At 40.4% G+C, this 15398-nt stretch overlaps 1 protein-coding gene across 1 annotated transcript in view; it reads right to left on the bottom strand.

The window, feature by feature from the left end:
- Positions 1-15398, bottom strand: part of GDAP2 (ganglioside induced differentiation associated protein 2) — a 24502-nt gene continuing 9104 nt past the window's right edge. The window contains exons 5-14 of the mRNA XM_039717797.1: positions 14815-14903; positions 12718-12794; positions 11507-11666; positions 9835-9985; positions 8864-8940; positions 8142-8218; positions 7437-7576; positions 6774-6828; positions 1727-1870; positions 1-793 (exon numbers count right to left, since the gene is read on the bottom strand). Of these exons, the coding sequence (XP_039573731.1) occupies positions 746-793; positions 1727-1870; positions 6774-6828; positions 7437-7576; positions 8142-8218; positions 8864-8940; positions 9835-9985; positions 11507-11666; positions 12718-12794; positions 14815-14903 (1018 nt within the window). The 3' untranslated portion in view covers positions 1-745. The remainder of the gene's footprint in view (positions 794-1726; positions 1871-6773; positions 6829-7436; positions 7577-8141; positions 8219-8863; positions 8941-9834; positions 9986-11506; positions 11667-12717; positions 12795-14814; positions 14904-15398) is intronic.

The raw sequence follows: 15398 nt of genomic DNA on the forward strand, positions 1-15398 counted from the left end.
AACCACAAATGCTTTTCAGTTTTATTCTTACTGGGAGGGTAGTGGCATCCTGACACGGTCCTTCACATCATCCAATGAAAACTGACAGGGACTTTTTCAAGGCTCCTAGCAGTTTATGGGACTAAATCCTGGAGTAATGTTGGCTTGGCTGTAGTGCTCTGTCAGCCTGCAGACATGGCATTCCCAATTCCAGATAGTTTTGCTGGGTCAAGACTAAAGTAATCAGTACTAACAGAAAGGGAAAGTAATCAGATGTGAAACACAGACCACATGATGAGTGATGTGTCAGGCTGGTACTACACAATACTTGTACAGACCAGTCAGAAATGGGTATTACAAACAGAGCTGGAAAATAGTAATAGTTAAAAATATGATCAAGTGCCTTTGATGGATTTCCCAGAAAAGAGAAAGTCTCTTCAGAAAAATAATGTAACAGCTTCAAAAAATAACAATAACAGCAGCAATAACAACAAAATGAACAAACAAACAAACAAACAAATGCATCTAGTAATCTTCAAATCAGCTTTTCCATTGGATAAATATATTTGAAATAGTTGTACAGTTCACAGTGGCATAAAGTTCTCTGATTGCTTGAGTGCTTGAAAATATCTCATCAGTAAAAAAATACCAGAGCTGGGGGAGGAAAACCCTCTCTCTGAATTCTGTACATGGGTAAATGCACAGGTTTTGGCAGGCATCAGGTCATTGGATCCATGGGAAACTGGCAGCATCACAGGACTGCAGATCACAAGTCAGGGGATGGAGGATAAGAGGAATAGTAAGGCCCATTTTCCTGCAATAGAGAGAACAGAATAAGCAGTTGAACTGAAGTCTTCTTCAATACACCTTGGTGCAGTGACAGTGCTGCAGAGGCAGAAATAATTAGGTATTATGTTTTGTTTTCCATGGGTACAGTGAGTGCCACAACTCACCCAGGAGAGGACTGTGCTGGTAAACAGGCAAACACAGGCCTTGGTTTTGCCTGTGCTTTAAGCATAAGCAGAAAGTGCAAGTTAAACTTTTGCCATTAAGTCAAAGCAATGACATCAGGAAGCCACAGATGTTGGCACAGCCAGTGACTCAGACAAAGCTACTAATGCAGACACACAGCTCTGGCTACTACTTTGGAATTACATCACATAGTCTTTGGAAGGATTTTGCCAATGCAAGCCATATTCATGCTACTATTTGGTTAGAGACCTGAGGTCCAGAAGGGAAGAGCAAGAAGATCCTATACAAAGGCATGGCACCTTTCTACTGTTCCATTTTCCCCTGCTGTTTTGCGGGGCTTTTTTTTCCTTTTCCTTCATGCTTGTTAGTATGTGGGGCAGGGAAGATGAAACACAGCTACTATTTCTTTTTTCCAGTCAGTATAAGGTATTCAGCAGCTAACACAAATTTTATCTTGTCCACAGGTTGTTAGGGTGTTATGTTACAGTTCTTGGCTGAAGAAGGGTAAGTTTCCTTTTATGCACATAGGAGACTGCTCTAATGGGAAAGCAGCCCTCATTTAGCCAAGCCCTCTACTTGGGCTGATGTAGACAAAATATTCAGAGAATCATTACTCACAGAACAACACGAACTATCCAGGAACCTTCACTCTTCCTTCTCCCCATTCTTAAGGTGTGGAAGTCAGTGCCCTTAAAGCACTTGCAGAGCAGAATGGGAGCAGCACAAGAACTGCTCTTAGGGCAGAGACTCGTGGTGGCCACAGGCAGTCACTTACCCTGGCGTCGTACTCGAGGACGAAAGGGGGAAGATCAATCTGTTCTGGGGGTATGGCTGTGAACAACTGCTGAAGGCTTTCCACATAGTGGATTTTGTCCTTTAGCCCTGAGACTGTAAAGGTTGTGAAAAACCATGCTGAGACCTGAAAATAAAACCCCACAAAAGCCAATTAACAAGGTGCTGCTTCAAAACCTTCAAGTGCAATGTAATACTCCACAGTGAAACAGGCTCAGGTTGAACTTGAAACACTAAAATCATTGCCATAACACAACAAGGTCAGGAAATATGCACCACCAACTGCTACCAAGCAGTGTCTTGAGAGCTTCAAGCTGGTGTTTTCTGACTCTACACTCACTCCTCCCCAAATGCCAGCTTAAGGAGCCTTTCTACAGTCCAAGAGTGACAGCTATTCTGCTATTTGTCCTCAAAACCCCATCAGTATAGTGGCATATTTTCACTCCAAATTTAGCCAGTTCAGAATATTACCTATTTGACTCTGTCAGAAGCATTTTCAACCCTTTACATTCAGGTTTTCACTTGGAAGAAAGGTCAATTAGAGGGAGATAAAGGGAGACTTTTGGCTTTTCAAAGATTGTACTGAAATCTCCCTCCTGCTTTGGGTTGTTTGAGTGAGCTTTTGTTTTACAACTTTTTTAATCAAAGCCTTACTAATTTAACCCTACAAGAATAAGCCTATCAACTTATTCTACAAGATTTTACTTTAAATATTCACATCAAACCTCTGTCTGTTGTGGGTAAAAACAGGATATGGAATTTTTGGTTTTGAAGACCAGTAAGACAGTAATCTAATCCTGCTTAGATTGACTGCACAAGCTTTACCTTTTCAATCCACCTTCTCCAAAATTAAGTACTATATTACTTATTTCTTTTCTATTATCTTCCTGGCAGACTGAAGAAAAGAAAAAACCTGTTCTACAGGTCACAAGTGCTCATAGTAAGGATCAATCACATGGTCCTGAGCAACCAGCTCTTGCTGACTTCTTTAGCCAGAGGTCAAAGCAGATGACCTCCAGAGTCCTTTAGAGCCTTGACCATTCTGTCATTCTGTTTGATAATTTTGCTTTGACTCCAGGAAGTTAACAAAAAAGAAGCAACACTGCAATAAAAGCCTTGAGGAAAGCAAGAGTTTAAAATAAACTCTAAGATTAAGTCAATAAAAACGATCTGTCTGAATACAACATTAAAGAGAAAGTCAATTCCTAAAAACTGTCCCGGAATAACTGTGCTGCCTCCTCAGAACAGCTTATTTTAATGAGAAAGGAACAGTGAAAAAGAGAAAAGGAGGTAAAGAACATGACAGAACATTTGAAATAAATCTGTTATTTTGAGGGCATAATAAATTAGAGATTTATGTTAACAGAAAGCAGGGAAACAGATTTTATTGGCATCCATTTTTCATTATATTGTTCTAACAAGATCTCTTATGAGTGACACTAAGGGACAGTTTAATGAGTGAAAATACCTTCTCAATCTTGCACCAAAGTAGCATGGATTTCAAGGTGTGTTATGAATGACACTCATTAAACATAATTGCTATGGATGTTTAATGTATAAAATCCTAATAGGGGATATTTTTGCAGCCATCACTAAAACTGCTGTTGGGAAAAGTGTTTTTTCTTTTTCCCCTCCTTCCTCTCACTATACATGCCACTGCAGCTTGGCATTACCCAGGAGCACAGAGAGTAGGGAGGAGGGCAGCAATGTTTCTGGAGAATTTTTCTATTACCTTTATTCTTGATAATCACAGGTTATAGAAACAGTAATACAAGAGCAGCTCTATTTTCTTCTTGATAATATGTCATGGAACTTTAAATTAAATTAAACTGTTAATGCATTGAAAGTAGATGAAGTTATACCAGAGCAGCCAAAGAAAGTTAAAAATCTAGACATCTGCTGAAGTTTCCCTTCATTTTTCTTGTCCTGATATTCTGAATCTAAATAAATGGCTGTCAAAATCACTCTGCCAAGCTATAAACCCACAGTTAGATGTATGCAATGTCTCCCACAAAAAAACAGCAACACAGATTAGCTGTGTCTCTAATCTCATAATTTGGGCATACCTCAAAGAGAAATTGTGCCAAGCTATAAACCCACGGTTAGATGTATGCAATGTCTCCAACAAAAAAAAACAGCAACACAGATTAGCTGTGTCTCTAATCTCATAATTTGGGCATACCTCAAAGAGAAATTTACTAAAATCTGGGAAATTTTATTCCAATTGGAAGGATCTTGTGTAGGAAAAAACCTAAGTGATTTGCAACAACCTTTCCACTGGCATCTGATCTCAAGAAACTGTTTTTAGAACCATTACAGAAAAACAAACCAAAAATTGTTCATGATAAATACAAAGAGTGTGAATATCTAATTTGAGTCTTTCAGTATGTTTCAGCTGTGAAACATTCTTGACTCACAGCCAATTAATGAAAACAGAATTACTCTGGGTGAGACTGTTTCAGATCCAGCCATTTATAGTTCAGTTCAGAATACAAGCTCTGAAAAAGTTTGTTTGGAGAGCTCACAGAAGAGGAGAGCTGAGAGGATTCACATAAAAATGCCTCCAAAAGCCCTTTATTTATCTATCAGCAGCTTTATCAACACCAAGCAGAAAGAACTTTGCATGCATGAGTACACAGGAACTTGTGATGGCACTCCATGGGTACCTTGATCTGAGGCTGGCAGTGAAGTGCTCATGCAGCAAGAGCCACTCCAACCTACAAAACTGTTGACATCTATACTGTGATTTCATAACAAGCACAGCTCCATTGCACAGATCACAAGAACACTCAAAGCGTGGGGAAAGGCAGGAGCACTGTATAAAAACTCTGCAGAGTGGCTCACCCTGCTTCATTTACTCTGCACTTTAGGTTACCTACTGAACCTTTCCCCACTGCACACCAAACTCCATGTATTCTAGACAGGCAATTACCCTCAGAACCACATAGTTTACAACAGTTTCATACCTAGAAACCGAACAAAGAATCATTGTTGGCACCAGAAAGTACATGGAGAACTGTGCTGGTTTTCTGGGGACATAGCATTTTCCAAAAGACATGATGAAAAGCCTTTTGATCTCTTTTAGCCCATAAATCAGCAGAAGTGACTCTAACAGATGGCAGCCATCCACTGTGCCAGAATTCAACCCTGCTGTGAAAGGGACAATTTATAGCAGACATTTAAGATCTGTGCATGAGGGTGATGTGTTTGGGAAGTCACAAGAATGTACAGACCTTCCTCCTGAATCTGAGGACATCTGAAATGGGGTATTTCCTACTACTTCTAGGGAAGGAAGGAAGTGAGTGACCCAAATAGGAAGATGAATGTGCCAAACATTTTGAAGAAATGTGAAGAAATTTGAAGCTTTTGAGCTAGCAATCTTCCATGGGGACAAGAGAAAGAACCAAAAAAAGGAGAGGAGAGAAAAATCATTCCCTCTTAGCAGCCATCTTCTTCACCATGCTTTCTGCTGCATATTCCCCCATCATGTTTCATAAGCTGAGAGTCCATGCAACAGTCAGAAGCAATCCTGCTTGCTTTCCTTTTATAGAAAAGATTGGCAGAAAGACATGGATACACATTCTCTTTTGCCTCCAGCTGTGCTGCCAGAATAAGATACAAACCAATACTATTTCCAGCAAGTTAGAGAACTCTGTGTCTCTCACCCTCCCTGCTTCCCACCAACCATCTGCTTCACCTACAGATCTGTTGAGTCCCTCTGCAGTTTCCAAAGGGACAGACAGACAAGATGGCAACAGACACCAGTGAGGATGAGTTGTCATCCTCCAACAAGAAAAATATTTCTCAACTAAGTAGAAATGTATGGGAAGAGAGAAGGGGGGTGAAATGCTGCTGAGAATCTAAAACACTAGTACTTCATAGCTTCAGCTTTTCCACTCAACTTTGTGACCTTAGTAATGTTCTATGCCAGGTCCTACATTTTTATGAGCATCAGAGCAGGAAGCTCTAATTCTAGGACACAGACCTTTGATCTGTATCCTGTCTGAGTAACTAATAACCTAACAGAAACTGGAACCTACGCTGCTGGGAAGCCTCACTCTTATCTCCATAAAAACAAGGAAGCTCCAAGTCTCATAGTGTCCCAGCTGTGCACAGGCAAATAAAGGATACTTTGGAAATCCAGCAGTCAAAGAAATTCTTGCTGAACATGTGCAAACAGATGTGTTTTTCCAGGCATATAATTTTCTCAAATTTGATTAATGTCAGCAAAAAGCAGAATAAACACAGAGGTTAATCTGATGTGAACATGGAGGATCAGATTTCTGTCTTAATTGGACAAACAAAAATTCTAGGAAGGGCTACTGCTGCCACTTAGTTAATCTGAAGTGCTCATACTGCTGCAGTAGGAGTAGTGGATGTGAGGTCCAGAAAGGAATCAGCTCCATCTTCTGTTGTCCCCACACAGATCCCAGCCAAGGGTAATAACTTAGTGCATGACAAGTTCAGGTTTTTTGTCTCCTGATGGATCAACAGGATTTTTTCTGCACTCCATCAAAAGCATTCTTCCCATCTTTCTTTGCTGCTCTCCACTCTAACCCTGACTAATCTCACTGCTGCCCGAGACACCTCTCTACCCATCCCAGGGCAGCTCTGAAGTGACACACAGGACACATGTGATACCTCTTGTGGTGAAAGGTGAAACATTCAGGAGATGAACCACACAAAAAAGAATTCCCTGAGTCTTTGGTCATGGTACGTGACCCTGCCAGCAGGAAAAATGGCAAGATGTTTCCCTTTGAAAGAAATGTGATTCAAAGCTTCCACCTCTCTCTTGTAAGAGCACAGGGCACAGACATCATACACAGCATTGGGGTTCAGCTTATCAAAAAAGGCTGGAAGATTGCAGCTAGATCAAAGATGGGATGAATGTCAAGTTCTGACAGTGGATCCAGAAGATACTGCCTCATTTTGGGAATGTTCTATACATCTCCACATTCTTCGTGCTAGAGGCTTATGTGCTACTGCACCAACATTGAAGATACACTTTTCTTTTGGAAGATTTACCTTACCTTTGAACGAAATGTTGGGTGGACAAAATACAATGCCTTCAAGTTCCTCTTGTACCTGGTTTAGAGAAAGAAAAAAAATATTTAAAAGTGAATTCTAACTAAAGTCATATACACAAAGTAACTGTCAAAAGAGACCATTTTTCTTAAGTGCTTGTGATGTAATTTTATAAAGTTAGGTCTAATGTAAGGGCAGATACCAAAGAGTAAATATAAAGGGAAAAGAAAATTTTTTTAAAAAGCAGAATGGTTATTTTTCAGTTAAAGACATCACAGCCTTCAGTCTTTTAAGTAGGAAGTGAAAGAAAATTAAGGACAAATTATGACTGCCACTGTTACCCAAACCTCTCCTCTCAGAACCAGCAACACACTTTAACAAAGCCAGGCTCCAAAAGCTCCAGCTCTGGATTGTGACAGACAAAACAACCAGAGTGCCTCCCTAAGAGCTCCAGAGGGAGACTGCGGAGGACAGAATTTCTGGTTAAAAAGATGGACTTGAGAAGGAAAGAAAACACCTCTTCCTTCTTCTTGCCTTTGTTAGTTATTTAGGTCTTTGTCCCAGCCAAACTCTCTCAGAAATAAATGGGAAACCAGATACAGGGAATAACAAATATTTGCATAGCACAGAGGAAGACTGGAACATGTTCTTTTCCTATTGACACTCACTTGGCATCAACAACATCATAAAGTTTCTTCAGGAAGTTAGAGTCTAGTTGATTGTAATCATTTGTGAGGGTATGGAAGTACACCAGGACATATTCCTTCACTGCAATATGATCCATGACATGGATGAAATACAGAAGAGCCTGAGGCATAAAGAAACAAAATTTATATTTGCAAAGAACTCTTTCACAGTTGCATTACATCTTAATATACTTCCCTTATTTCATCTAAAAATCAGGAACTGTGAGGCTGGATGGCATTGCATTTCAGCTACAAAAGCAAGGCCAACATTCCAAGACTTCAACATGACTGTAATAACTTGGAAGTCTTTTGTCTATCTGACCTCAGAGATGGAGATACATTCTTGCTGTTTCCCTGAATAAAAATTACATTTAATTCATTATGTTTCACTCCTCACATCTTGGCAGATACAGAAGCACGGTAACTCTCCTTCTTCTTGAGAAGAAAAAGGAGTCCATAGGAGCCCTGTTTTTTCCAAAAACAGCCCCATGGAAAAGTGTCAGCCCAATGCACACATAGATCTGTAAGAGTATACGTTTTCATGTGCCTATAAAAATACTTTCTAGTTAACATCTTAAGTCCTACAAATGATGTTTCTAGTATTAAAACTGAATTACCCTTACAATCAGACTTTTCCATCCAAAACATTCATATGTAACCTACACAACTAGTTTTACAGAGCCTTACCTTTTCCATGTCTATCAATGTTACTGGGATATTCCTTCCAACCACCACCATCACAGTGCGGCCACAGTTATCTACACCTACAAAAGAAAGAAAGATGTCTCAACTTCTCTCAGCCATGCCAGGATTTGTAGCTGGGCACTTTCAAACCAGGGAGAAAGAGCCTCAGCTCAGAACTTTTGCAATGCATCTGGTTTCCAACAAAGGAAATATGCTTAGTTACTGCTCTCACTATACCAGTACCTACTCTGATCAAAAAACCCATGTATCAGAGAAACTTAAGGACTGCAATTTTATGTTGCCTGTGTACTCCATATTTGCCTAAATATCAAATAATAACGTGGGTTTTATTTAAAAAAACCCCTTCTCTTGCAATTCTATCACCAAAGCAAAATTCTTCCTAGAAACCAGGCTCTGAACTCCAGTGCACAGATTCCCAGCATACCTCATGAACCTCCTGCAGCTCACAGAGCCTTGTCTAAGGCAAACAAAAGAACAGAAATTTACAGCTACTGAGCAGAAGGTGTCACACAACCTTGGTATTTACACAAAGATAGAGGTAAACTCTGGATTCTCATGAGGCTTAAGAGATCAGCCAAAGTGCAGGACAGATTCTCTCCAGAAACACAGCTATACTTTCAGCATGACCTATTGTATAGGCAAGTCCAAAGAAAATATTTTTACTTTAAGACAACATAGATCAGTCATCAGTACACCAAACTTACCTGTCTGGTACAAAGCTTTAAGAGAAGCAATGTCAGAGAGGTCTTCAGCTCTTGCCTGACACAGCCAGCGATTATAACTAGAAAGTCAAAAACATCTGGTCAGATCTAATCCCCCTTTGGATTAGCAGTATAAGCCTGAAGAGGTACATGGGAAGGGAAGGACAAAACAAGCTTTTTCTGATTGAGCCCTCTCTGATGTTTCTGTTTTCTGACCTCTGGAGCAACTATCAAGTTTTTTGAAGAAAGAAATGTTAAAAAAAAAAGTAGTGTCTTAGTTACATACCTATCGATTTTCACTTGGGCAACTAATACATATTAATATATATCAATTAGTAACTGTAGAGGCATTGTATTTGGGCTGAAAAGATCTCACAGGCTTTTCTATTTAAATATATCAGTATTTAAAAGACATAAAAAAGGAAAATTTCATTTAAAAGCCTAGATGTTGAACACAACCATGCAGTAACCAGCTTCATGATTAACTTTGTGCCTCATCTGACAAAACAAGCCAACATCGAGCCTTGAGAGGTGTCCAGCATGGAATGACCTTCTAGAGAAGTGATCAAGCACATTAGGGCAGGGAGGGGGAGAAAGCCTGAGCCTTCTTTAATTTATCAAATGGAAGAAAAATGTTTTTCTATCTGTGCAGAGCCTCAGGAACAAGTGGGCAGTATCAAAAGCACCACTACTAAAAGTGGTGACAAAATAGTGACATCTTGTGGCAAACAGGTAAGGCAGCTGGCTGGATGCATTGGGTGTGCTAAAGGGTTTATCACAAGCTTCCCTTTTTCTCCTCCTATCTCGTCCCTTCTCCCCTCAGGCGAAAGAGGCTACTACATCAATCCAGGGTGACACCAGGCTTTACCTGTATTTGCTTGCTGGAAGATGAGGCTTTGCAGAAAACAAAACCATCATTCATAAGGGTTGGTCCTAACTAACACAAATATTCACATGAACAAGCAAATTCTCACTTCCTCTGGTGCTGTTTCTGCAGTGCTGCCTCTGACAACTGTCCCTGAAGGATGAGGCGCCTCTGTTTATCAACGTCCCCCTCCATGCGGGCAAAGGCATGGGACCCAATGAAGGACAAATCTGCCTCCAGACCCTCTTCATCTGAAGCATCTGCAGTGGAAACAAAGATGGTATCAAATGTTTGGGCTGTGTACAGGACAGCAATGCTGCTGATGAGTTGGTACATGTCCCAGTGAAACAACATAGTCATTGTGCTACAGACTGATACAAAGCCCCTGAGGCACCATGATGTGGCTCTGATACCTCACCAGTACCATGGCAGATCACAGCGTGTGACTGAGAACCACTACCTTAAAATGTTGGCTTAGAGCCTTAAAGCCTGGAAACTAACTGGGAAGTCCTAGTCATCAGTGCATTACAAAGGGTTTACTCTCCCAAAAAACAAGTTCTGGAGAGAGTGACTTCAGCTTTACAGTCATCCCACTTGAGCTTTACAGTCATCCTACTTCTCAGAAAGGGAAAAATTAGCATGCAGAGGCACAGGTGCTGCAGCTTTATTCAATTTAGAAGTTGTACTGTAGAAAAGGCCCATTTCTTGCATCACTGACACTTCCTGAGCAAATGCTGTAGTGATCTGAGTGTAGCTATTTTTATAGTATTATATACAACACGGCTGGGTGATGAAATAGAAGAGCACAGGCTCACTTCCTGGTGACAATACCAGAATGCTCCACTGAATTGATGTCACCCAGGCATGTTGCTAAGACTTCTAGCACTGTCTCTCTGGGCAATCTGGACAGAAACAGAGTTTCTCCTTTCAGCATGACATGCTATAGCAGCATTGGAACAAGACTGCAGGACTCCACTATACAAATTCACTCTTACCTATGGAAATCCAGCAATTTCACAAATTATTAGCTTGTGGTTGGATACCTCACACTGATCAGCCACAGCAGCAAATATCAAATATTCAGCCTTATCCCAACTAGCTATGCAAAAGCAGAAAATTGAAATTAATTCCCAGTTATCTGCTTTGGATGGCTTAAGGCTGTAAAACTTGCACATCATTGCTTAGCAAGTAAGGCAGAATGTGTCTGCTCTGTCAGTTAATACAGTAAATTGTTTTGCTACATGTATTTCACCTCCACCAACAGACTTTCACTGAACTTTGATGGCCACCTCCAAACACAGATCTCTGGGTTCCTCTAGTTATTTTATATATTTCAGGGAGTTTCTGCTAGTTTTCATTGCCCATTTACTAGCTGGATGCACTGTATCAATACAATCATATCATTTGAGACAACATTTGCTAATACATAAATAACACTTTGCTAATACACAAGACAGACCACTATCCATAATACCTTTTTCAGTTAGGAGCTGCACAAGATTCTGCAAGAACACCTTAAAAATCCTAATCACTTTGGGAAAAAAAATTTACAAAAGGAACGAACTACCCATCTCTTCTACCAAGAAAGGAAAAGACAGAACAGCTCTACTGCAGCTACTGCTGGGGAACACAAGAAGCCAATGAGGCAGCTTGAGAACTGGAATCACTGTAACCTGACTTAGGTGAATTGAGGTAGGAAAACATTTCTCTCCTTCCTTTTCTGTTTTTCCCACTGACTTTCCCAGAGAGACGCTTATTCCGAAGTCCAGTTCCAAACTCACCATCTGGAACACCTGGCTTTTCAGTAATCCTGATCTGCCGCTCCGGTACCACCGGCTCCCCTTCCGCATTGCCAATATCTGCAGGGAGGTAAGGCAAGGACTGGACCTCTTCTTCCAAGGATCTCGGAAAGTACAGAGGCAGCAACTTCTGGTAAGTGGCCTACAAATAAGAAAAATGCGTGAAGGGTCTATCACACATCCATGCTCTTCACTTAAACAGCACCTGCCCTGTAGCAGGGAACTTGTCAGCAGTTTGGAGGCAAAGTACTGCCTCCCTCAGTGGTTAATTTGGGCTGTGAGCTGGGAATACTTTATCAAGTAACCTTGATAAAGGTTAACTTTTTGGGTTTTTTGCCACACTGGCAAATGACTTTGAGAGGATTTTGCTAAAACCTGCACAAACTCAGGTAGTTTGCAGATACTTTAGCTTTGTAATGAAGTTAAAACACACACGGACAACAGATTTGAGCAAATGTTGCTTATGTTAAAATATAACACTATAGAGATCACCTTTAGTGATCTGCCTGGGAAAAAAGAAAAGGCACCAGCCAAACAAGAAAATTCCTCCCCACATGAAGGAAAATAGTGAAAATCTCTACAGAATGTATTACTTCATGGGGTCTCTCCAACTGATTAGCAGTTTTATGACCCCCAACAAATTAGTTATTTTCCTTATCCATATGCCGTAGAACCTGAACACAGCGTGGGTGTTCTGCACAGGAACAAGTTTGATGTACAAGGAAAGTCAATATTCAGACTGCCTGCATCTCTCAGAACACAGATCATTAAATGTCAAGTTTGCTATTCCAACAAGTCAGCAAGCAGTGTTTCAGATCTTTGTGGGTGATCTGCAGGGATGCTGACATGGCCTTCTTCAAGCACATCTTTGTGTAAGGAGGAAATTTTGCATGAGGAATTTCCTTTCTGGCTAACACATCACATCCAGCACAACTGCATGCTATCACCTCCCCTACTGCTCCCTGTCCACAGCTCAGCAACACAGAAGACAGAAACAGAAAAATTCTCAAGTGTCCATAGTGACTGCTAAGAGCATGAACAGTTCTGGAAAAGAGGCTAGCTAAGAAAGAGGAAGAAGGATGCTGCAAGACCAAAAGTCTATGTGATCTGAAGAGGAAATCAAAATTCAGCTTTACTGCTGCAGAGAAGCTCAATCATGCCCAGGAATTTTGGTGGAATGAATGCCAAGATACCTCTTCAAGCTCAGAGACAGCAAATACCACCTTCTCCAGAGTCTCTCCATGAACCTCCAGAAACCTCCTAACCGTGCCTGCAAGGAAGCAGATTAAATGTAGTTAGCAAAACAGAAGGAGAAATCTACACACACAGCTACAAGTGAAGAACTCAGAGTGCGGAAGAGAGATACATCTCTCCTCATACTAAATAGCTCCATAGGCAAGTGTGGATTCAGTGGTGGTTTAACACACCAAACGGGTGGCTGGGCATATTGGAAGTTGCATCTCCACTCTCTCCTAATGCTGACTTTAGAGAGAGACACAAATAGAGAATAAATCTCTCTAATTTTAGCTTACTAGGATTCCTTAGACTGTGAAATGTGATTCAATGGCCCTGGAAAAATCAAGCCAAATGCTTCCTTTAGAGAGTCCTGTGCAAACTGCTAAAACCAGACATTCTTAAAATAAGCCACTGTGCTTGAAGTTATCAGCAAAGCAATATAAGCAAGCTACAGCAGAAGCTGCTTCAAGGCAGGCTCAGCAACACAAAATCTCCAGGGTCAGCTGTGCCAAAAATATATAAAATTTCTATTTGTAAATCATGAGAGAAAGTGTCCAAACAAATTCATTGGTATGGGAATATTTTATCAAGTATCACACAGACCTACAGAGACAACAGAAGACAGCAATAAAAGAAGCTATCTACAGAGAATACTTTTTTGGGAGTTCAAGAAACAGCAGAGAAGAAAAAAGGAACTATTTTCAAATACTTCCTCTGTACTACTGTACACAAATTCCTGTGTAATCGTCTTGACCTGTGACATTACATACTTTTTTGTGAGTTCAAGAAACAGCAGAGGGGAAAAAGGAACTATTTTCAAATACTTCCTCTGTACTACTGTACACAAATTCCTGTGTAATCGTCTTGACCTGTGACATTACTCTACACAACAAATGCAGTTGTGCAGTTTCACAGCAAACAGTTCTGAATGTATGTGAACATGTGAAAAAGCCAAAGGAGATTGGGGAAAATAGCAACCAGTATATACAAGACTATATAATATTCTTGTTTGACTGTTTTTCTGTACTTTATTTTCAGCCTAGGATGTTTTCTGATTTGTTTTCAGTGATCTTCATTTTTTTAAAATATAGTTTCCTCTCGAGTGCAAGGAAATTGGAAAAGTTTTAGCAATGCTTCTTAGTAAGAATTTCCATAAAACAAATAACAAGCATAAGAATCATTTCCCTTTGTTTGTTCTGAACTGGCATCATTTGATGGTTCTTATTCTGGGACACAGTGAACAGCTGATTTCTTTTCACCATTTCCATGCCACTCATGAGTTTACAGACATCTATCACACTCCCCTAAAGACAGGAATATTCCAGTCTGAAAAAGTCTTGAGCTCATCTCACTCTTTCTTGCCTTTTTCTATTCTTGTTGACCTCCCCAACTTCTCTGTCTACTATATTCTTTTCAAATGTGCAGCTTTAAAGGGTGAACAAAGCACTGACTGATTGCAAAACATTCTTAATTTTGTTGTGTCTTACTCAGCTTGCTGTTTTGAGCTCCTCCCCGGTGCTGTTTTCATGGAAGTATTATCACCTCAGTGTTTTGCTGCCTATAATCAGCCCATCATTTTGCATGTGAAGGCAGAAGCCTGTAGGAGTGGGTCAGTGGGGGAAGGATATCACTTGACATTTGGATGTGCTGATGACACCAAAACAGCAGATAAAATTCACTGTTGCTCTAATCTGCCTACAAGTATTCAAAAGTAAGGTCTCATCTTGGCTCTTCTGAACCAACTTTTATTACCAACAAACTCTCTCACCTCATGTTTAGCATATTTTCCAGATTATAAATTAATACACTGAAAAATGCAAGTTCCAGAACAGATTCACATGGATCTTTACTGATGAGATCCCAGGAGTCTTTACTGAGAGAAAGGATAATTTGTTTTTGTCTTCCATTTTCTGATCAACCATGGAATGCCTTGCCTTTTTACAGGCTCTAATGAACTACAGGCCCCTAAAAAAGGTTTCCCCATTTCAAGAGCAATCTGTCAGAGGTAAGTGACCTGCTGCCATCCAGTTTATGCTCTTTTTCAAGACACTTACGCAGTGCTATGTGGGTTGCATCCTCCAAGGGGTAGCATCTTTTCAGAGTATTAATGACACAAAATCCTACGGAGCACATTGCCTGTTCCCTGGAATCCAGAAAAAGAGAAACAAATGAATAGACAGCCAGGTGCAAACAGAAGTCTGTCAGGGAAGTAGGGAGCACCATTAATTTCTTCCCTGGCTCTAAGCAGCAGTAATCCTCTTTCAGGTCTTTGCAGGAGGATTCTTTCCTGGCAAGATGCACACACCCTCATTAAGCACAGAAGGAGAGAACCATTAATTATTCCCCACTGCATTAATTATTCCCCACCTGGTTCTTGTTTTCAGATTTCTCCTTCTACCTCAGCTATGTTGTTCCTACAGTTCCTCATATCCTGAATGAAGTTCTTCCCTCAAACTCCCTGCAATTCTTGCTCAAAATACTTTTGTTCCTGTTTAGGACTGACAGTAAGGAGAAGGAGGGAAAAAGAAGGTGCTCTTCAATACATACACACTCCCATTTCTTCACCTGACCAATGACTTTGTTTTGTTAGAGGTCTGGACTCAGGCCAAGGTGGCTTACTCCATCTTAGGTATGATTA

The sequence above is a fragment of the Passer montanus genome, unplaced genomic scaffold (genome assembly GCF_014805655.1).
Source record: "Passer montanus isolate IOZ18808 unplaced genomic scaffold, ASM1480565v1 scaffold39, whole genome shotgun sequence".
Classification (NCBI taxonomy): domain Eukaryota; kingdom Metazoa; phylum Chordata; class Aves; order Passeriformes; family Passeridae; genus Passer; species Passer montanus.